The 23,246-nt window shown below is 46.3% G+C and overlaps 2 protein-coding genes across 3 annotated transcripts in view; one reads left to right on the forward strand and one right to left on the reverse strand.

Annotated features, from left to right (window-relative positions):
* TOP3A (DNA topoisomerase III alpha) overlaps positions 1 to 10,274 on the reverse strand; it is a 32,408-nt gene extending 22,134 nt beyond the window's left edge. For both annotated transcript variants that reach the window (XR_007497543.1, XM_049776831.1), the window contains exons 1-4: positions 9,967 to 10,274; positions 5,028 to 5,087; positions 3,320 to 3,393; positions 1,731 to 1,806 (exon numbers count right to left, since the gene is read on the reverse strand). Coding sequence is in view for 1 of the 2 variants with exons in the window: in XM_049776831.1 (XP_049632788.1) it covers positions 1,731 to 1,806; positions 3,320 to 3,393; positions 5,028 to 5,087; positions 9,967 to 10,143 (387 nt within the window). In the remaining variant the exon portion in view is untranslated. The remainder of the gene's footprint in view (positions 1 to 1,730; positions 1,807 to 3,319; positions 3,394 to 5,027; positions 5,088 to 9,966) is intronic.
* Positions 10,275 to 10,997: 723 nt separating this feature from the next.
* SMCR8 (SMCR8-C9orf72 complex subunit) lies at positions 10,998 to 21,216 on the forward strand. The gene is made up of 2 exons (XM_049776845.1): positions 10,998 to 13,440; positions 18,883 to 21,216. The coding sequence occupies exons 1-2, from the start codon at positions 11,084 to 11,086 to the stop codon at positions 19,334 to 19,336; spliced, it is 2,811 nt and encodes a 936-aa protein (XP_049632802.1). The 5' UTR covers positions 10,998 to 11,083; the 3' UTR covers positions 19,337 to 21,216.
* The last annotated feature ends 2,030 nt before the right edge of the window (positions 21,217 to 23,246 follow it).

A 23,246-nucleotide genomic window follows, 5' to 3' on the forward strand; every position in this document is an offset into this window, starting at 1 on the left:
TGGGACTATGGGTTCTTTCTTTCTTGAAGGAAAATAGTTATATTCAGAGAAATTTAAAGAAATATTTAAAGAGGGCCCGAGCAATAGCACAGTGGATAGGGGGTTTGCTTTGCATGGGCCGACCTAGGACTGACCCAGGATTGATCCCTCACATCCCATATGGTTTCCTGAGCCTGCCAGGAGCAATTTCTGTGCTCAGAGCCAGAAAATAAAATAAAACAAAAAATATTTAATAGTGAATGAAAGAGAAAGATATATGTTTGAGAACACAGTCTTCTCCAGAGTGGAAAGTCTCTGGGAGTAGGCTTAACAGTGTAAGAATGGCAGGGCATTCACCCAATCTTCTGAAACCAAATTCACTAATAAGCTTATAGAAGATTCAGGATTTCATAAAACTGTACCAGTGTGATGAAACCTAAACTCAGCTATGACACTTATAACTAATAATTCTGATAAGTCCCGGCTAATTTACTGTTAAATGACATTTGTATCTCTTTACTCAAATGAGGGACAAGATTAGGGAACAGAATGAAAATGCAAAAAATATTTTTATGTTTATTTTTTGTTTCTGGGCCACACCCAGTGGCGCTCAGGCATTACTCCTGGCTCTGCAGGGATAGAACCTGGGTTGGCAGCATGCAAGGCAAACACCCTAGCTGTTGTGCTATCGCTCTGGCCCCAAATTATCCATTTATAGAAGAGATGAAAATACTATTTTGTCTGTTGATTATGGCCACACCAGCATGACTCAATATCTATTACTGGCTCTGTTCTCAAGGATCACTTGTGGCATTGCTTGGTGGACCATATGCAGTGCCAGAGATCAAACTGGGATTGACACATGCAAGGCAAGCACTTTAAATCTTTACTATCTGGGGCCAGAGTGATAGCACAGTGGTAGGACCCAGGATGAACCGGGTTCAATTCCTGGCATCCCATATGGTCTCCTGAGCCTGCCAGGAACAATTTCTGAATGCAGAGCCAGGAGTCACCACCAGGTATGGCCCAAAAAACAAAATAAAAATAAAAAATAAATAAATCTATACTATCTGTCACGTCCTGGTGGGAATAATTTGTTCGTTTGCTTTCTGTTTCTTTTCTTTGCTTTATATATATTTTATTTATTTATTTTTTGCTTTTTGACCCACACCTGGTGACGCTCAGGGGTTACTTGGTTATGCACTCAGAAATTGTTCTTGGATTGGGGGACCATATGGGACACAGGGGGTTTGAACCGCGGTCTGACCTAGGTTAGTGCATGTAAGGCAAACGCCCTACCACTTGCGCCACCATTCCAGCCCATTTGTTTGTTTCATACCCAGTGGCACTCAAGGGAACAAACCTCAGGCTCCAACATACAAAACATATACCCCAATACTCCAACCGTCTGAGCTAGCCCCCCAGCCTCAGGAGCCATCTTTTTCATTCTTTTTAAATAAATTTTTTTTGTTTTTGTTTTTGGGTCACACCCGGCAGTGCTCAAGGGTTACTCCTGGCTCTATGCTCAGAACTACCTCCTGGCAGGTTCAGGGGACCATAGGGGATACCAGGATTTGAACCACCACCCTTCTGCGTGCAAGGCAAAAGCCCTACCTCCATGCTATCTCACTGGCCCCAGGAATCTTTTTTAAATTATGGTAACAAGTGCATTATAATGCACTGAAAAAAATCACTCAGCACAATTATTTTGTAGCTATGTGTAGAGCCATATGTCTTCCAAAACAACCTACCTTGATGTCTACATAATTCTCTGGGCAATACTTTTCAATATCTGCTTCAAAGAGTATGAGGGGATTGCAGCTCTGCCTGGAGAAAACAAAACAAACAAAAAGCTGCCTCAGCACATGAAATAAATTTTTCAACTGTTTTGTTGTTTTTTTCTGGGGGGCCCACCCTGATCATACTTAGGGGCTACTCCTGGCTCAGTTCCCTTGGATTGCTCTTGAAAGTGCTCAGGGAACCATGCAGTTTTTGGGAGCAAACTGAGGCTTCTACATGGAGCATGGTAAACATGCACTCCCAACTCTCTGTCAGAGGCATTTTCTAGCTGATAACTTATATTTTCTATTTGTATGTGATTTTTATGGTCACATATGATGGGGCTCAGAGGTCACTCTGCTTGCAAGTCAATCCTGGCATATATCCTGGGGCCATATTGCGCCAGGGACTGAATTCAGCCTCCTGAAGACAAAGCAAAAACTTAGTACACTGAGCTCTATCTATCTCTCCAGCCTCAAGTCTTCCATTTAATAAGAAAGAATTTCCCCAGTACACTGTAGATGGGTCACAAGTAGAAAAAATCTAATATGAAAATGCCAGAACGAAAAAGCAAGACTATGGCTTCTGTATAATGCACTTTCCACTTCCTGTGGCAATTCTTGGGTGCTAAGAAATTCTAGACCTCTTTCATGCACATTTATAATAGGATAAAGCGGCCCAATGACAGCATGAAAAAAGACCCAAATATTTTGTTATTTTGTTGTTGTTATTATTTGGGGGGGGGGTTTACATACTTGATGAAATTCAAGGGTTACTCCTGGCCTACACTGATAATGCTTGGGGTTATGCTATGGGAAGTTAGAGATTGAACCTAGATCGATCAGCCTTGTGCAAGCAAGTGCCCTACCCATTGTACTATCACTTTGGCTTCTTTTTCATTCATTTTTGTTTTGAATTTTGGGGGGAACAGCAAAAAGTTTTCTCCTTGGTATTTCCCTATAAACATGGTTGTTATTCTAAATATAGTAAAAACTCATAATGCATTAACTGTTATTGCTATTAATCTTCTACCCACCCAAATGTACACTAGAATCCAGTGAAGTCCTAATGCCAATGTGGAAGTAATGAGGTAATGACGGTGAAGTCCTCCTGAATTATACTATTTGATTCTATAAAAGAGAGGCCATACACGCTGGGTTCAATGGTGGAGGGGGGTTGACACTGGTGGTGGGAATGGCCCTGACTCACACTGTAGATCTGAAATTCAACTATGAAAGACTCTGGAGATCACAACTATTTCAATTTAAAAAATAAAAGAGCCCACTGAAACCCTAGCTCCTAATCCAAGTAAGGAGACTCTGAGAGGTCCACAATATGCAACCTTGAAGAGAACCAGGTGGTTCTTTAACTCTCCTTTCTCTTTAACTTGGAGAAAGAAATTGTAGGTCACCGAGTCAATGGTATTTTGTTACAGTAGCCTAAACAGTATGAATCATCAGAATTAAAAATTGTACAATAACATCAATATGCCTCAGAACTTCTATAATATCTCAAAACTTACTATACCAAAATGCTGCTCTCCCCCAGGAATTGTACTGACCATTTCCGATACTGCATCTGGAAATCATGAGCCAGCAAATGTCCAGAAACGGAAGTCATTATCATGGTAACATTCTGAACAAAAATAAAACTTAAGTTAGTCATTTAGCAATTGTATTTTACAAAATCATTCCAGTAAAAGGGAGGGACTTATAGTAAACCAAAAGAAAATAGAGAAATACAATGCCTGTCTCAAAGATAGGCAGGGGATAGGGAGGAGGGAAATGGGGGACATTGGTGGTGGGAAAGATGCACTGGTGAAGGGTGTGTGTGTGTGCATTTTATGGCTGAAACCCAATTACAAACATGTTTGTAACCATGGAACTTAAATTATTATTGGGGAAAAAAATAAAATAGCTGTCAAGAGTTCGTAAGAGGAGGGAGGAGCTGAAGCAAATAATACAGAGGTAAAGAGCTTCTCTTGCATGCAACAAACCTAAGTTCAATCCCCTATTGTATTAATTATTAATTATAAAGTCCTAGTAGTGCATGGATGGATGGTGGGGCCTTTCTCAGCCCAGCCAAGCGTCTGGCCGAGTGGTTTGTAGGTATCAGGATAATGGTGAGGAGATGATCCACAGGCAGTCAGTTGAAGTTTTAAGAGACATTCAGCTTTATTACAAGGCTCTAACCACCATGTGTGGCTTCTAAGCTAAACTTTATTCAGCAGCCTCCATTAGTTGCCCTGCATCCCTCCTGCTGCCTCTGTCTCAGTTCCCTAGCTGCCTCTCTCTGCTGCTCAGTCTCTCCTCTACCCCCCAGGCAACCCCTTAAATTACCAACCACAGACCTCTCTCAGCTGTGGGAGGGTCTCCCTTTCTAGGTGAGATAGGCAAGAAGTTGGGGAAGGGATAACAATCCCCAACATCCCATTTTGTCCCAAAACACTGTCAGCAGTAATTCCTGAGTACAGTTCAAGAATAAACTGGAGGGGCCAGAGAGATAGCACAGCGGTAGGGCATTCATTCAGGGATCACTCCTGGCAGGGTTCAAGGACCAAACAGCAAGGAAAGTGTCTCAACCTCTCACTTCAGCCTAAACAGGGGATGCTTAGGCCTTTGTCTCTATTGTCTCTGGATAGTATTACCATATTATACTTTTTTTAAAAATAATTTCACAAATGAGTGTGATTATTCTATGTCTATCCATTTTACTGACTCACTTCATTCAACATAATACTAATTCTTCTTGATTAAATAACTAAAAGTAAACTCTAGCCATTTAGAGTGGACTTGTAAACATTCTTTTCTATTTTTTTGGTTTTTGGGTCACACCGGGATGTGCTCAGGGGTTACTCCCAGCTCCACGCTCAGAAATCACTCCTGGCAAGCCCGGGGGACCACATGGGATGCTGGGATTAGAACCACTGTCCTTCTGCATGCAAGGCAGAAACCCTATCTCCATGCTATCTCTCTGGCTCTGTTAACATTCTTTTTAGCCATAACTAAAAGTTAAGAGTAGCACACTGAAAAATAAAGGCCAGAGAGATATAACATGGCCCACAGGACTGGAGCATGTGCTTTGCATGCAGGAAAACAAGCTAATCCCCAGCACTCCTCAGAGTGACACCTGAACACTGGGGATAGCCCCAAACATTGTACTGAGAATAGTCCCAAATTGTACCCCAAAACAGAAACAGAAAGTAATCCAAAATGACAACTAGATCTGAAAGCACACACCAGCCGATTGAAAATATTGTAGCATTATACCTGGCCATAGAGATGATAATCAAATTCATAAATCTTGTTGAATTTAGAAAGTCCTTCTCTCTGAAAGAAAAGTAAACAAAAAGTTACAAAGAATAATAAATGATGGGGCCGGAGAGATAGCACAGCAATAGGGCATTTGCCTTGTATATGGCCAATTCAGGACAGATGGAGGATCGAATTCCGGTATGCCATATGGTTGGTCCCCTGTGCCTGCCAGGAGTAATTTCTGAGTGCAGAGCCAGGAGTAACCCCAGAGCGCCACCAGGTGTGACCCAAAAAACAAAATAAAACAAATAAACAAAAAAAAAAAACAAGAATAAATGAGGGGCTGAAAAGATAGCACAGCGGTAGGATATTTGCCTTGTACAAAGCCGATCCAGGACAGGAGTTCAAATCCCAGCATCCCATATGGTCCCCCAGAAGCGATTCTGAACACAGAGCCAGAAGTAACCCTTGAGCAGTGCCAGATGTAACCCCCAAACCAAATACTACTACTACTACTACTACTACTACTACTACTACTACTACTAATAATAATAATAATAATAATAAATGACCTCTTAGCAAAAGAACCAAGCATGTCTGAAGCCCAATCATGAATAAATTTGTCATTTCTCAGTGACTAAGTACAAATAAAAAAAGTTTAATATTGTTGAATAAAAAATGCAATTATACTTCCTATGAGATTAAAAACTAGACTTAAATTACTAATGCCATTTAAAAGAAATACAAACTCATAAATTATGTAGACTTTTCGACATTTATTTTGGTGATGGAGCATTAGTAAAGCAGGTATGGTACCTGTCTTGCATGTAGTTAGCTGACTTGAACTCAATTCCCTTATGGTCCCCTGAGCCCTGCCAGTAGTGATCCGAGTCAGTCCTGAACACCACTGGTGTAACACCTCCCTACCCCAGCGCACAAACGTGTTGTTTTTCCCTTATCTTTTTCTTGCCACTGCAATGAGCAGGCATTTACAAACATTTGGTGCTTGGATGTGGTGCTTGCTGGGAGTTGCGAACTTGGTTAGAGTGCCTGTATTTTGCCATGATGCTGGGCATCACCAAGGATGGTGCCATAAGGATTACACTTAACAGATCTGAGTATTAAACGTGCAGTATGGTCCCCTGAGCCCCACCAGGATTGATCCCTTAGCATAGTCAGGTTAAATAAGTCCTGATCACTGTTGGGTGTGCTCTCACCAGGAGTGTCACAATGACTGAGATTATCTCACAAATGAAATTTATCTTTGTGGTGGCATTGATTCACCTTAACCCTTAACATTTTCCCAGTTCCCAAATGGTCTTCCTTGTATCTTTTGTGTAGTGCTGGTGTGAAACTTACAGGTGTAAGTACTTTTTTTTTTTTTTTTTTGGGTTTTTGGGCCACACCCGGTAACGCTCAGGGGTTACTCCTGGCTATGTGCTCAGAAGTTGCTCCTGGCTTGGGGGACCATATGGGACACCAGGGGATCGAACCGCGGTCCGTCCAAGGCTAGCGCAGGCAAGGCAGGCATTACCTTTAGCGCCACTGCCCAGCCCTAGGTGTAAGTACTTTTTTTTTTTTTTTTTTTTTTTTTTTTTGTTTTTTTGGGCCACACCCTGTGACGCTCAGGGGTTACTCCTGGCTATGTGCTCAGAAGTCGCTCCTGGCTTGGGGGACCATATGGGACGCCGGGGGATCGAACCGCGGTCCTGTCCAAGGCTAGCGCAGGTAAGGCAGGCACCTTACCTCTTGCGCCACCGCCCGGCCCCAGGTGTAAGTACTTTTAACACCTTTTTGGAACTGGTGGGATCTACTGAGGGAGAGGTTTGCTGAAAACTGACATTCATAACTGGTGATACTGCTTTTGATGAGGAAAAATTTCTTAAATGTTTTTAGGTCATATATATTTTAAACTTCTCTTTTTCAAAGGACTGCCCCATTTTAGAATTCTAGCCTGCAAACAGAAACCCCTGCCAGAAGAGCGGTGAGCCCTATCAATTTATAAATTAAATTCTGGTCATGATATGCTGAGAGTGCTAGATTTCAGAACCAGAAGGACCTTAGAGAAAACTTTATTGAAAAATATAAATGGTGGTTCGGAAGGGTGAACAACTTGCCTGTGGCCACCCGTTTGTTGTTATGATATGGCAGAAAATAATAGAAATGTATGGTCAGAAAAGAGTCTGGTGATTTATGTTCCAGGTCTTTCTCTGTCTTCATTTTCATGTGACCTCAGACATCAATAAGAGGAAGTTTTATGGGCCAGAGTGAGCACAGCAGTAGGGCATTTGCCTTGCACATGGCCAACTAGGGACAGACCCAGGTTTGATTCCCAGCACCCAATATAGTCCCCAAATTCTACCAGGAAAGATTTCTGACTATAGAGCCAGGAGTAACCCTGAACACCACCGGGTGTGACCCAAAACCAAACCAAACCAAACCAAACCAAAAATAATAGTTCAGGAACCAGAGAGATAGCATGGACGTAGGGTGTTTGCCTTACATGCAGAAGGACAATGGTTTGAATCACGGCATTCCATGGTCCCCTGAAACTGCCAGGAGCAATTTCTGAGCATAGAACCAGGAGTAACTCCTGAGTGCTGCCAGGTGTGGACCACCTCCCCCAAAAAAAAAGTTCAACAGGGGAAAATAAAAATATTACAAGGAGATATATAAATTCCAAATCTACAAAAGCATGTTAAGTGTTGACCAGTTTAAACTGATTGTTTCCATCATCCCCCTTGCCCCTCTCCAAATTGTTCCCAGATCTCTAAAATTCAGGTCTCTGACCCCTTCCATAAAAACCTTTAATAGTTGTCTCACTAAAGATAGCTTTTCACTCCATGAATTATATGTCAAAGTAACATTATAAACACATAACCTCTATTAAGCCTCCACTTAAGATATACTTTGCTCATCTTGATGCAGAAAAAGCACTGGATAAAAATTCAACCCCTTGGGGCCGGAGAGATAGCATGGAGGTAAGGTGTTTGCCTTGATGCAGAAGGTCGGTGGTTCGAATCCCGGCATCCCATATGGTCCCCCGAGCCTGCCAGGAGAGAATTCTGAGCATAGAGCCAGGAGTAACCCCTGAGCGCTGCCGGGTGTGACCCAAAAAAAAAAAATTTCAACACCTTTTGTGATAATATACACTGATGAACTCCAATAAGAGCAGGGGATGCGAAAGACTGAAAGTTTTCTCTCCAAATTAGGAATGTTAAGGATGCCCATTTTCACCACTGCTAGCCAAGATTATTAGTTCTAACTAGAGCAATTAAACAAGAAAAAGAAATAGACCAAATAAACTTTAATCATGACATGATTAAAATAATTCACAACCTTAATGAAGTCACCAAAAAAAAAAAATCTATTAGTGCTTTTAAACAAACTCAGTGAAGTCCCAGGATACAAAATCAATACATGTGCCCTGGTACGGCTATGGTATGGTAGAGTCTAACAGCTGAGAGTGCTCTACCACGATCCCATATGCCAGTATAATCGCAGTGACAAAGTCTTTTGTGCAAAGTATAACACCAGCATATAATACAAGTGCAAGCATGCCACGGTGTTCATACACTTGTAACCAAGCATGCAACCCTCAGTCATAATGATCACAACACCTGGAATTATAGGGGAAACTGTTAAAATCCATAGGAACTGCATTGCATGCAGTGGAACACAGGTGTGACATATGGTACTACCTATTGCTCATAAGCAAAGATTCTGGAGTAAGCCCTAAACATTACTGGGTGTGGCCCTCAAATCCCCCCAAAATAAAAGAAAAATATTTAATAAAATATACAGGGGCTAGAGTGACAGCACAATGGTAGGGCATTTGTCTTGTATGTGGCCAATCCAGGATGAACCCGGGTTCGATTCCGGCATCTCATATGGTCCCCCAGCCTATGATCCCTGAGCACCGCTGGGTGTGACCCCCCAAATGAATAAATAAAATAAAATATACAAACAAGGCAGGGGAAATAGCACAAATGTCCCGAGTTTAATCCCTGGACTGAACCACTCCTCTCAAAAAATAACCCCATAAATAAAGCCTGGAACTAGTAGAGAGATAGTCAGGAGTAAAGGCATTTGTCTTACATGAAGCAAAACTGAGTCAACCCCTGGCAATATGATGCCCCAGCACCACCAGTAGTGAATACTGAGCACAGAGCCAGGAGTAAGCCCAGAGCACTGCTAGATGTGATTCAAAAAAAAAAAAAAAAGGGGGGGGGGAGGCTGGAGCTATAGCACAGCGGTAGGGCATTTGCCTTGCACGCGGCCGACCCAGGATGGACCTTGGTTCGATCCCTTATTGATGCCTGGCATCCCATATGGTGCCCCGAGCCAGGAGCGATTTCTGAGGGCATAGCCAGGAGTAAGCCCTGAGCGTCACAGAGTGTGGCCCAAAAGTAAAAAACAAGCAAACAGATATAAAAACAGAAACTGGGACCAGAGAGATAGCATGGAGGTAAAGCGTTTGCCTTGTATGCAGAAGGCTGGTGGTTCGAACCCCGGTATCCCATCTGGTCCCCCGAGCCTGCCAGGAGCGATTTCTGAGCGTAGAGCCAGGAGTAAGCCCTGAGCGCTGCCGGGTGTGACCCAAAAACCAAACCAAACCAACGAATTAAATTGAAATTTAATTAATGTCAAAGAAATTGGTCAATTGTTCCCAGCCTAAATTTCAGAGAAATAAAGCCAGGCTTCCCCGATTTCACTCCAGACACATAGGCCGGTCGGTGCCCCGAGTTTCCGAGATCTGACAAGTCTGGGAACCGCTGCGGTGCAAAAAGAGGAATGAAAAGGTTTTCCAGGGAATGCGCGGAGCTTGCCCGACGACACCTGGAGTCGGAAGAGAGCCCCGAAGGCGAAGGCGCGAGCAAAGCTTTGCAGACCCGGCGGGAAGCAGAAGGAGCCGCCGGTGCCTCGGTCCTGGGAGTCCCGGGCGCCTCCTTACCCGCCGCATGCGTCCGCCGGACAGCAGGTCGGCGATCCCTTTGGCCGCGTCGTTCTTCTCGGCGACGCAGAGGATCTTGCGCACGCCGCGGAAGGCCACCTCCATGGCGGCGCGGGACGAGGCGCGCGATCCCGGCCGAAGCTGCCACCGGAGCACGGAGCGTGCCACCAAGATCATCCCTAGAACCCGAGCCCGCAGCCGAGGCTTCCCGGGTGCCCGCGCATGCTGGGGAAGGCAGCGACGAGATTCATCAGTCAGTCGCGCACCCTTAAAAAAAAAAAACTAGGCTCCCCAAGCGCGTCCAGTCCCCGTTCTCGGCAGCTGCAGAGGGTCCGGAATCGAACCCACTAATTGCACAGCTGGAGCCGGGTCCACACTCCCGTTTCCTCCCGCCTTCCTCAGCCACTTCCGCTCGGAGCCAGCCCGCAGGATGGCTCAGGAACTACAGCTCCCATAATCCCCCGCGCTCCAGGACCTCTCGTCTCGGGCCTTTTTTTGCGCACCTCATCACTGCTTCTCTTTACGTAAGGACAGTGATTGGCTAAACCTCTCCATAGTCCCGCCCAAGTCTCGTTTTTTTTTTTCCTCTCCCCGGAAGCCTGCTAGAAGCTTCCGGGTCAGGCGGGTTTTTACGCAGTCAGTCATGTGACATCAAGATGGCGGCCCCGCGGTAGTTGGCTTCGGGTTGTGGCGTCTGAGGAGCCGCGAAGGTTTCTGCCCCCCGGCCTGAGAGCGTGACAACGTTTCGGCTGGCCTCAGCGGCGGCTCGTAGCCTCGCGTTAGGTGCCTGGTCGGTGCTAGGGCCGTTAGCATTGCGCTGGGTTCGGGGGAGTGACGGTGACCTCGCGGACCTGCAGGTGTCTTGCGGCTACCGGGTCACAGGAAGAAAAGAGGAAGAGGACGGCTGGCTTCCCCGGCCCTGAGCTCCCGAGGCCTCCGACGGCTCTGACGGACCTGCATCGTTTAGGCGACCGCGGGAGTCCACGCCTCGGATGCGTGAGGCGCAGCTTACAGCCCCCGAGGGCGCCAACCAGACCGCTGGGACTTGGCTTCCTGCACCGACTTCCCCGCCTTCCTGCCCGCTTCCTCTCCATGTTCTCTTCGCCTATCTGGAAATATGATTAGCGCCCCTGACGTGGTGGCCTTCACCAAAGAGAACGACTATGAAGAGGAGCCTTACCATGAGCCGGCCCTGCCCGAGGAGTACTCGGTGCCCCTCTTTCCCTTCGCCAGCCAGGGAGCCAACCCCTGGTCCAAACTGTCCGGGGCCAAGTTCTCTCGGGATTTCATCCTCATTTCCGAGTTCTCGGAGCAGGTGGGACCCCAACCCTTGCTAACCATACCCAATGACACCAAAGTTTTCGGTACCTTTGATCTAAATTACTTCTCCTTAAGAATCATGTCTGTCGATTACCAGGCCTCTTTTGTAGGCCATCCCCCTGGTTCCGCTTATCCTAAGCTGAACTTTGTGGAGGACTCCAAAGTCGTGCTGGGAGACTCCAAAGAAGGAGCCTTTGCTTATGTGCACCACCTGACCTTGTATGACCTGGAGGCCCGTGGCTTCGTGAGGCCCTTTTGCATGGCTTATATCTCAGCAGACCAGCACAAAATCATGCAGCAGTTCCAGGAACTTTCAGCTGAATTTTCCAAAGCTTCTGAGTGCTTGAAGACAGGTAACAGGAAGGCATTTGCTGGGGAACTTGAAAAAAAGCTGAAAGACTTGGATTATACCAGAACTGTGCTGCATACTGAAACAGAGATCCAAAAGAAAGCCAATGACAAAGGTTTTTACTCATCTCAGGCAATTGAGAAAGCCAATGAACTGGCTAGTGTAGAGAAATCCATAATAGAACATCATGACCTGCTGAAGCAGATCCGTTCATATCCTTATCGGAAGCTGAAAGGGGCTGATTTGTGTTCTGGGGAGATGGAGTGCTCCCAGGATCAAGCTTGCCAGGCAGCCACTACCTCTAATCCCGATGAGTTTGCTGACGCTGATCTTTACTCCTGCCGACCAACCTATACCCCCAAGCTCATCAAAGCCAAGTCCACCAAGTGTTTTGACAAGAAGTTGAAGACCTTGGAAGAGCTCTGTGACACCGAATACTTTACCCAGACATTGGCTCAGCTCAGTCACATAGAACACATGTTCAGAGGAGACCTGTGCTATCTACTAACCAGCCAGATTGACAGGGCACTGCTAAAACAACAGCACATTACAAACTTTCTCTTCGAGGATTTTGTGGATGTCGATGACAAGGTGGTAGAGAAACAAGAGAGTGCAGCCCCTAAGCCTGTTCAAGACAGGCCGCCTTCCAGGTCTTTAGGAGAATATCCAATTCCTCAAGTGTTAATTAGCGTTGGCTCTTACAAGTCCAGTGTGGAGTCTGTGTTGATCAAGATGGAGCAGGAACTTGGAGATGAGGAGTACAAAGAAACAGAAGTGGCAGAATTGAGCAGTTTTGACCCCCAAGAGAACTTGGACTACCTGGATATGGAGATGAAAGGGAGTATCAGTAGTGGTGAAAGCATTGAGGTTCTGGGCACAGAAAAATCCACCTCTCTGCTTTCCAAGTCTGACAGCCAGGCCAGCCTCACGGTGCCATTGAGCCCTCAAGTAATCCGCAGCAAAGCTGTCAGCAATAGAACCATCAGTGAGGACAGTATTGAAGTCCTCAGCACCTGCCCCTCTGAGGCACTCATCCCTGAGGACCTTAAGGCCAGCTACCCAAGTGCCATTAATGAAGAAGAAGCCTACACAGATGATAGTGAGGGAGCCATCCTCTTCCAGGCAAACATCAGTCCTCCTGAGTTGGACAGGCCAGAGGAGGGCAACGTGGAAAATCTGCTATCAGAGACTGACTCTTCCTGCTGCATCAGGAAGGAGAATGACAGTCTGATGGGGTCACTTCCCACTGTGGCCCACACACTCTTAGATGAGGATGGAGTAGTGAGCATCGCCCCACAGCGGTACCAGCAAAAGGACCAGGACTTTCATGTGAACTTTGCTACAGACAATGCCAGCCCTTCTCAAGACCACAGTTCTGAGGGTTTCACTGCTTGTGAATTGGACCCGAGCCACCTGCTGGCTAGCAGGGATGTCAGTAAGACCAGTCTGGATAACTACTCAGACACCACCAGCTATGTAGGCAGTGTAGCCTCCACTGGCTCAGACAGGACTCCCACTGTTCATCCCACTGGGTCCTCTTCTGAGAGGCATAAAAAGAGAGCTGGCCAGAATGCCTTAAAATTCATCCGCCAGTATCCTTTTGCCCACCCAGCCATCTACTCCCTGCTCAGTGGGCGGACACTTGTGGTCCTGGGGGAAGATGAGATCATAGTCAGGAAGCTTGTGACGGCGCTGTCCATCTTTGTTCCCAACTACAGCCGCAGTGCCAAACCTGTGAAGCACTGGCTGTCCTCCCCTTTACACATTACGGATTTCCAGAAGTGGAAGCTTATTGGCCTGCAGAGGTAACTGGCTTTTGGGGTGGGGAAAGACCCTCTCCAGTTAAAAATGAGTCTTTTAACCTATCTTGAAGATAAGGTTAGCAAGTTGGTGTGCTTGGCTGGTAACCACTCTGTCAGCCCTGTAGGGTTGAGCCTAGAGCCAAGAGGCCTGGCTTCTCGATTGGGCCCACACTGCCTCAGAGTGTTATTTATAAAGTCATTTTCCCTAACTGGTTGTTTTCTTTGTGACATGCAGAAGTTGCAGTCTAAGTGGTTGCCAATGGTGGTTTGTATCCATCTGGGTCAGAGTTACTGGCAGGACTTACTAAATCACAGTTTCTTGCTCAAGCTCCCCACTTCTGACTTGAAGTGTGGAGTAAGATACAGAATTTATCTGAAGTTCTGTGAGGTTTAGATACAATTAGACTTGTAGATGCTGAGTTTGTACGGATTTCAGATGGGTGCTGTGGTGTAAATAATTGAGAAGAGTTCTCTTGAGGAAAGATGGCTATAATCAGAGGATCTCAAAGGGTTCTGATGGTTTTACCTTACCATAATGTTTATTGTAGAGGGTCTTAGTAAGGAAATGTGAGAACAAGCTTGACTTTAATTTGGGGGCGGGGGCACACCCAAAATGCTCTCAGGTTACTCCTGGCTCTGCAATCAGGAATTATTCCTGGCAGTGTTCAGGGGACTATATGGGATGCTGGGGAATTGAACCCAGGTCGGCAAGATAAGCAACCTAGCTGCTGTACCATGGGCCCCTGACTTTTCTTTGCATGGTTTTTATTTCATTTCTCCCAGTTACTTGTGCTTTAGTAGACCCTCCCCTTTTACCCCAAATACTGCTTGGTAAGTTCCAATCCACTCATTCCATCAGATTATATCTTGTATTCAGTTTCAACATTTTCTTCTCTGCAGCCCATTTTAGGCATCTATAAAACAGATGTTGTCCTCATTGACTGTTTGCATTTCCTTGTATTTGCTCCTCTGACAGTCCTCTGGGGCTCTCTCTTGCTATAGGTCTTTCTCCAGGCTCTTGTGGTGGGAGTCAAACCCTGCCATGCATGCTCTTATTGAACATCTACTACAGGTCTTGTTGCCTGAGCAAGACCTGGATGAAAAAAATCAGTCCTGAGGGCACAGACAGGTGACCAGGGCTTTGCCATACCGGGAGAGGGGAGAAGAGAATTCCTATTCTTTGTTTGTTCTATGGGGTAGGGTGCTTATCTTGCATGCAGTCAACCCCACCCAGTTCATTCCTTGGCACTGCTTCCTGAGCACTAAGCCAGTAATAAACATGGAGTACCATCTGGTGTGACCCAAACATCACAAATAGAAAAATGAGGGGCCGGGCGGTGGCGCTGGAGGTAAGGTGCCTGCCTTACCTGCGCTAGCCTTGGACGGACCGCGGTTCGATCCCCCGGCGTCCCATATGGTCCCCCAAGCCAGGAGCGACTTCTGAGCGCATAGCCAGGAGTAACCCCTGAGCGTCACAGGGTGTGGCCCAAAAACCAAAAAAAAAAAAAAAAATGAAATAAAATATAAAGCAAGAGTTGGAATAATAGCACAGCAATTAGGGCATTTTCCCTGCATGCAGCCGACCCTGGCTCGACCCCTAGCATCCCTATGATCCCTTAAGTACTAACAGGAGTGATCCTAAGCTCAGATCTGGGTATAAGTCCCAAGCATAGCCTGGCTGGATCCCAAAAAGTAAAAATAATAAAAAGGAACATTTTGGTAATGCCTCAGAAATGAATGAGACATGTCTAGAGGAGGTCCGGGGTCTTTGATGAGTGTCAGGGGAGGGTAAGGCTGCCAGTGACCATCTGAGACTTGATATGCTGTGCCTGAAGTGTGACACTATCCAGTTTTTTGGGCTTTGTTGAAAACTCAAAGTTTGATGGGTAAAAGGGACTTTATTGCTTGGGTCTTCCTTTGCAATGATGCTTGTCTAATCTTGGCTTTACCCAGTCTTCAGAGGAAAGGGTTGTCAAGGAATGGGTTTATGGGTGTTTTTTTTTTTGTTTGTTTGTTTTATTTGGATGGACACACCTGGCAGTGCTCAGGGTGGTTTACTTCTGGCTGTGCACACAGGGATGACTCCTGGTATGCTTGGAGGACTATATGAGATGCCAAAAGGTAGAGTCAAAAAAATAAAAAAAAGGTAGAGTCTAAAACATACCAGTCTATCAACATCAGCCTGTTGCTTACTCCAAACTTTCCTGTCTCCTTTTTTTATTTATATTTTTTTGGCGGTGCTCAGAAGTTACTCCTGGCTCAGTGCTCAGAAATCACTCCTGGGGGCTGGATAGATAGTATGGAGGCAGTGCGTTTGCCTTGCATGCAGAAGGACAGTGGTTCAAATCCCGGCATCCCATATGGCCCCCGAGCCGGCTAGGAGTGATTTCTGAGTGTAGAGCCAGGAATAACCCCTGAGCACTGCCAGGTGTGACCCCAAAACAAAACAAAACAAAAAAATCCTGGCAGGTTTGGGGGATCATATGGGATATGGGTATCAAACTCGGATCGGTTGCATGCAAGGCAAACGCCGAACCTGCTATGCTATCTCTCTGGCCCAAAGGTTTATCTCTTAAACCAGCCCCACTCTGTAGGGCAACTGACTAGAATCTGTGTTAAAAGGATTTTAAGGGGCCAGGCAGAAGGCTTAAGTACATGCTTTACATTTAGAAGGGTTCATCCTCTACAGTACATGCCCCCAGGCACTGCTGGGGTGGTTCCAAAACAGGATTCTTTGATTTAGTCTTGACTATCTTGGAAAGATTGAATGATCTTTTTTTTTTTTTTTGCTTTTTGGGTCACACCTGGTGGTGCTCAGGAGTTGCTCCTGGCAGGCACAGGGGACCATATGGGACACCGGGATTCAAACCAACCACCTTTGGTCCTGGATCGGCTGCTTGCAAGGCAAACGCCGCTGTGCTATCTCTCCGGGCCCGAGATTGAATGATCTTTGAGCCTGAGAGTGAGGAGGACAGCACTTGGACACAACAGTGAGGTCCTCTGGGCCCTGGCCAGAGCAGGCTTAGTTTCCTCCTGAGAAAATTCGAGTGGGATCTCTGCACATTCATTTGCCATGTGCTTATTCACAGTTGTTAAATGCCAGCCACTGGGCCCATGCTAGCATTAAAAGGTGAGTCACCATGATGCCCTCCTTGACAGATGGACATAGCGTTTGTAGCCAGCTCTTACCTCATTCCTAGCCAGTCTCAGCTTGACCCTGCCAAGGCTGTTTCCCTAAGACAAAGCTAAGGGAGGCAGATGCTACCAATTCCCAGTATGTGTCTGTCACACATACACTCACATTTTATAGCAATGGTAAAGTGGTGACACTTTTCCACTTGGCCGCTATTTGGGGTGGCATAAAGAATAGGGGGTTAGAACTAATCAGGGTTTGGGAACCATTGGGATCAAATCTAGGCAAGCACTCCAATCTAGCTTATGCTAGCTTGACAGCCTGGGATTCTTTGAAAAGATCTCAATTATGACTTCTGACAAGTGTCCAGCTTTCGTGGATATATAAAGGTTTCAAACTCTGACGAGTGAGGGCCCCAACTAATCTTGCCACCCTGGCCTGTCTAGCATGTCAACAGTCCCCGCTAAGATTTGGCACTTAGGCATGGCTTAGATGTGATGGGCCCATTGACAGCTCCCACAAGGCAGGCCTTTAGAAATAATCAGGCTGTGGGCGAAGGGTGAAGCTTTGGCTTTTCTCCTGAGCTAGGCTTGTCCCATGGGTTCCACCCCCACTTCCTTGCCTCCTGGTTCTTAAACTGTTAACTGCAGGAAAATAGCTGGCAAGCATCTTCTGAGATGCCCTTGCCCCAAAGTGCTATCCCTCCTTTGTTCTGCCCAGCCCTGAACTCTAGGTGAGGTAAGTTTGTGAAGTCTGATTGGCCAGCCATTTTCCAGATTCTAGAAAACAGGCACAACTGCTCTGGAAAACTGACTTGGAGAGAAGATGGGAGTAACTCGATAAGCATTGCCCACCTCTCTGGCCTCCTGCCCACACTGAACCAACCTGCATACCTGCCTCTTGAGGTATCAGCACCATACTGGGAATTGGGCAGGCCAGTCACATATAGGCCTGACTGTAAATGCTCCTTGTTTAGGAACTCAGGACCAGGTATTCTTCTGAGTGTTGTTTACTTCTGGACCATGAGATAGGAGGGGTGGTGGGTTTTTTTAGGTTTTTGGACCACACACAGCAGTGCTCAGGGATTACCCCTGGCAGGCTCAGAGGACCATAAGGGCATATGGGATGCTGGGGAGTAAACCCAAGCCAGCTACATGCAAGACAAGTGTTCTACCCGCTGTAGTTTGTCTCTCAGGCTCCTAGAGCAAGGTGTTATCTGTCTTACCTATCAATGAGGCTCATGGAGGTTAAGGAACTTAACCAATGTTACTCAGGAAGAAAGCAGAAGAAAGGCTGAGGAAAAGTTTGCACTGGTGTAACCCAACTATGAAAAGGATTGAAGAGAATTCCAGGAGCACCAATAAGCTTGTTTTTGGTTTGGGGCTGCACTTTATTGTACACAGGGCTTATTCGTCACTTCATGCTTGGATCACTTTTGGCAGTGCTTGGGCAATCACATAGTGTTGGGGGTTAAACTGAAGTCATTGGTGTGCATAACAAGTACAACTATTTTGGTCATGTTGTCTCTTGTTCAGCTCCTTTTTACTTTTTTTTGGCTTTTTTTGCGGGGGTGGGGGAGACGATTCACACCTGGCAGTGCTCAGGAGTTTCTCCTGGATCTATGCTCAGAAGTAGTTCCTGGTAGGCTCGGGGGACCATATGGGATGCCGGGATTCGAACCACTGTCCTTCAGCATGCAAGGCAAATGTTCTACCTCCATGCTATCTCTCCGGCCCTGGCTTTTTTTTTTTTTTAATTGTTATTTTGATTTGTGGCAAAATCTATGCTCAGGGCTTATTATTCCTGGCTCTTTGTTCAGAGATCAATCCTGGCAGGGCTCAGGGAATCATATATGATACCAGAGATCAAACTTGGGTTGGCAAGTGCCTAAACTGCTATAATAGCTCTGACCTGCAGCCCTTATCTTTTGAGGAAGGAGAATCACACCTGGCAGTGCTTGGGGCTTACTCTAGCTATACCTCCAGGAACCTTTCCTGGGAGGCGTTAGGGACCATTTGGGATGCCAGGGATTGAACCCAAGTTGGTTGTTTAGAAGACCAGTGCCCTACCTAGCAGTCCCTATTCTTGAAATCAACAGGAAGAAGGTTGTGAAGGACCAAGTCACTTGAGCTTACTCCCCAGTGGTAAGGCCTCCAAAGATTGTGATGAGCAGATCAAATCTGCCTCTGGAGAGAGGCTGTGAAGTATTGGCCAGGTAGGAGCTGGTCTGGAAACAGGATGTCCCGCTCCTGAGCTTCGGCCTCCATCTTCCTGTTTTTGTCCTTCCTGACAATGGTTTTTGTATGTTCCAGAATGGCATCCCCTGCCAGTGCCAGCACACTGCACACACTGAGCCGCTACAGCCGCTATACAAGCATTCTGGACCTGGACAACAAAACCCTGCGCTGCCCACTCTACAGAGGCAACTTTGTGCCACGGCTAGCAGACCATCGCACTCAGATCAAGCGAGGCAGCACTTACTATTTGCATGTCCAGAGCATGCTTACTCAGCTCTGCTCCAAGGCTTTCCTCTACACCTTTTGCCACCACCTGCACCTGCCTGCACACGATAAGGAGACTGAGGACCTGGTTGCTGGGCGCCAAGTGAACTTCTTGAAGCTGAACCTGGGTCTGGTGAATGAAGATATCAAAGTGGTCCAATACCTAGCTGAGTTGCTGAAGCTATACTATATGCAGGAGGCTCCTGGAATCAGCCACCCTACGCTCAGGTTTGACTATGTTCCCAGCTTTTTGTACAAAATCTGAGGCAACTCCCAGCCTTTTGACCAAGATCTGTGACTCAGGGTATGAGGAGGGGAGGGGTTGGTGTTCCCAAGTAGTGCTCTGAATTGCATAGACTTCTGATATCATGGAAAAGAAACCAAGGAGACTCCAGGACTTCAGGGGTCAAGAACCTGGTGCTTTCTGTAGGGGTCTCGAATAACCAGAAGAGCATTCTTGGCTCCCTGGTAAGGATTGGCCAGAGGAAAGGAGGGAGCTCTTGATTTCCAGAAGTGTAGAGGCCATAATAAAAGAAAGCCTCTCTAGGTGGGACAAGGGGCAAGAAGCAAAGCCTGGACTGAGAGAATCACACTTGCCCTGCTCAGCTACACCGGATACTTGAGTGGCAGAATCCAGAGTGGCAGCCAGTCGACTAGAATGATTTCATGAAAAAAAAAGAAGAGCACATTGGTTTGTTCTGACCCCTTCTTGCCTCCTAGAGCCCATTATCCCCAGAGAGGCCCCTGAAATAGTGAGAGAGGACACCAGTTCAGCCCCCAGTGGATGGGGAAAAGGAATTGGCTTCTGGGGCCCATGCTGCAGAGAGCAGGCAGTGCCTATCCCTGGGCTCTCTTCCTCCCCAGGTACTGATTTGTTGAGTCTGCCTTGGGAGTGCTCTCAGGGTCCAGCGGGAATGGCTGGAGCATCCTGGTGCTTGCCTGTGAGAGGTGTCTGGGAAATATAGAGCCTCGGAAATAAGGGCTGGTGCCTGGAGGCTGCCACCATTATACAGCAGAGGAGATCTTCAAGTATGCATGGAAACATTGGCCTAGGAAGGTTGTAGGCATGCTGGAACTTGCAGTCATCATACCCCTGATCTCCCCCACCCCCCATAGCAAACTTGCAACCATGTCACTACCTCGCACAGGGTCTGGTGGGTAGCCCAGCTTGTGATCATTCACAGTGGGATTTTCTCCAGGAAGGATGAAACCTTTGGTCAATTGAATCTGCCCCCTGGAGGCAGTGCAGGCCTAAAGTATGTGCATTTGCCACACTCCCACTACATGAGAGGCCCCTCATCATAGCTTCACCCCATGCCAGGCCCCTCTGAGGTACTATGCTCCCTCCCATCTGCTTTGAATCTTTCCTTCCTATTCACCACCTCCCTAGACACACCTTCCATAACTGCCGCTGATTTGGAGAGGGAGAGTTTCTTGTAACTGAGTATTTTATACTTTTTTTAAGCTATTTTTCCCTTAAATTGTAAGAACTTCTTTTTAATTCATTCCAAGAAAATTATGACTCAAGAAAAAAAAGACTCAAATCAGCCACAATTGTTCCCCAGCACACATGTGAGTGTCTCTGGGTCCTGTGTTCTGTGTGTGGGTGGGTTCCTGCACATAATCCTGGTGGGCTTGTCAGCTTTGTCACAGATTAGTGAGGTCACAGATGAGCAGCAGTGGGCCCCAGTGGCACATCACTGCTCTAGTCCTCTTTTTATACCAGTCCCTGGCACAAGAGTGGGTGATGTCATCTTCTGATTCATGACTCGCAATCCCTCAGAGGAAGTGTGGTTTACCGGGGCTGTCACCCAACTCCTTTATGACAGAAACTGCTGCTCAAACATCATCATTTTCCTTTGTACCTGTGCCCTATACTCAGGCTTCCACAACACAAGTGACCAGGAACTCTTGGCAGTGTTTGAATGTGAAGTGTGTGTTTACACATGGGAAGGATAAATTGGAGAACTACTTCCCTGGGCTACCCTTTCTTACCCTCCTCCCTATGTTTGAGATGCTGCTTTGCTCTCTAATCGGATGGTCTCCAGGACATGATCTTGTGATATTTTTATTTCCAAGGAAGGAAAGGCCTGTGGAGTAGATTGACAAGGTGAAAAGTGACCATAGGCATCACTAGTGCTATTTTGTTCCTATTTTTCCCACTACCTTGGACTTTACCCTGTTAACTCTTTTCTCATTTGGGAAATTGATAAAAATCAGGAGGTCAGCCATACTGGCTTTCTAGAAATTGGACTTACTGTACTGCAGTGGTCTGAAGTAAACATCCACTTTGGAGCATGTTTACTAGAAAGCTCCACCAAGGATGGTTCCAAAGACCCTAACAATGTTAAGCCCAGAGTCCAGAACAGCTGGGTCCAGAGGATTCAGATCTCAGAAAAAGCAAACAGAAGATTTCAATTAAGTTGTTTCTTCATTGAGAAGTAAAATTGGCTTCACTGGCTAGTAATTAAATGCCAGGATTTAAATTTTGGTTAAAATGTAAATTCAGGGGTCAGAGCAATAGTGCAGCAGTAGGGTGTTTGCTTGCACATGGCTGACCCAGGACGGACCTCAGTTCAATCCCTGGCATCTCATCTCGATTTCTGAGCAGTTAGCCAGGAATAACCCCTGAGCGTCACTGAGTGTGGCCCAAAAACTATATATATAAATTCAGTGACAGGAGGGTCAAAGGTTTGCTTAGTGCCAGTCTTTCTTTTCCAAGAAATTTGACAATGCGGGTAGGACAGAGCCAGAAAATGGGCAGAGGTGATAGTACTTGGAGCTGCCCCTCTCTGGCAGAGAACTGGAATCTATTATAGATCTTACAGATATAGGTGGAGAAAACTTAATACACTGGTATTGCAAAGCAGCCCTTAGGATGGCGTTGGATGGTGGATGGAGGCCTTTGTCCTTAGGCCCCGGCCACGTGGCTCCATCCCCCATTAACCGGCGGGTCTGGGTCCAGGAAAGCAACAGGTATTGAACTCACTCACAGGCAGGCTTCCAGAGAGATAACATCTGTATTCAGCCCTAGCCAACAGATGTGGCTACTAACCATTTACGCATACCATTCTTAGCTAGCCCTGCATTTTACTTCTTTCATCCATGTTACCTCCAACCTCCATCCTGGCAAAAGACCAAAAGGGCCTTAATCCTCTCTGGTCAAAGCCTTAACTAACCTTTCCAAGACTCCTCCCAGGAATGGACGGGGTCTTGCAGGTAAAATCAAGTTACCCAGTTAGAATGGGGGGATGGGGCCACACACTGAGATTAACTTCTTTTGTCATTGAGGTTTTCTTCTAGTAAGAGCATTTAAAAGAACTTCCCAGGAAATAGGTCATCTGCCTTCCTATACTTGTTCAGTGCTGTTTATATAACTTTGAAAACCCAGGCATTAAAATTAGGTGGTTGGTTTTTTTTTTTTTTTTTTTTTTTTTAGGTGGTTGGTTTTAACTTCTAAACCCTTTCCCTCCACATCCCTACCTTTTATTTTAAATCAGTCTAGAGTTAAGAAAAACTATCGGGCTGGAGAGAGAGCACAGAGGCATTAGGTGATTGGTTCGAATCCCGGTGTCCCATATGGTCCCCCGTGCCTGCAAAGGAGCTATTTCTGAGCAGATAGCCAGGAGTAACCCCTGAGAGCCACGGGGTATGCCCCCCCCCAAAAAAAAGAAAGAAAAACTATTAGAAATTATGTTTATGTTTAAAACTCAGTTGTCATTTTTTTTCTTTTTGAGCACCCTCCCAACTGAGCTGCTAACTCACTGCTTTCCCAGGTGCCTCATGAGTGGAATCATTGAATTTCAGAAATGGACTTTACTTCCTCAGTGGCTAGTTCCAACACTGCACCTAAATTTGGAAATGAGCTGTATCCTATCTCCTTTTTTGCCCAGCTTTTAAGTTTTCCACAATAATTGATATTCCCAGTATAGAGGTGACTTCTACCCCAGTTAACAAATCTCATTTCAAAATCCTAGCAAGGTTCACAGATTCCATCCTCTCATGGCTTGATGGAGGCCAAGCCCCATCCCAAAGAGACTGCATGCTCAGTGACCACAACTTCTGACAGTGCCACATGTATGTCCCCATATCCATCCTACATGCATGGCAAACGAGCTTCTCATGTTGCTGGGAACCCACTGGCCTGCAGAGGAACTTCTCTGAGCCTAGAAAGG

Source organism: Suncus etruscus, chromosome 7, assembly GCF_024139225.1.
Source record: "Suncus etruscus isolate mSunEtr1 chromosome 7, mSunEtr1.pri.cur, whole genome shotgun sequence".
Classification (NCBI taxonomy): Eukaryota; Metazoa; Chordata; class Mammalia; order Eulipotyphla; family Soricidae; genus Suncus; species Suncus etruscus.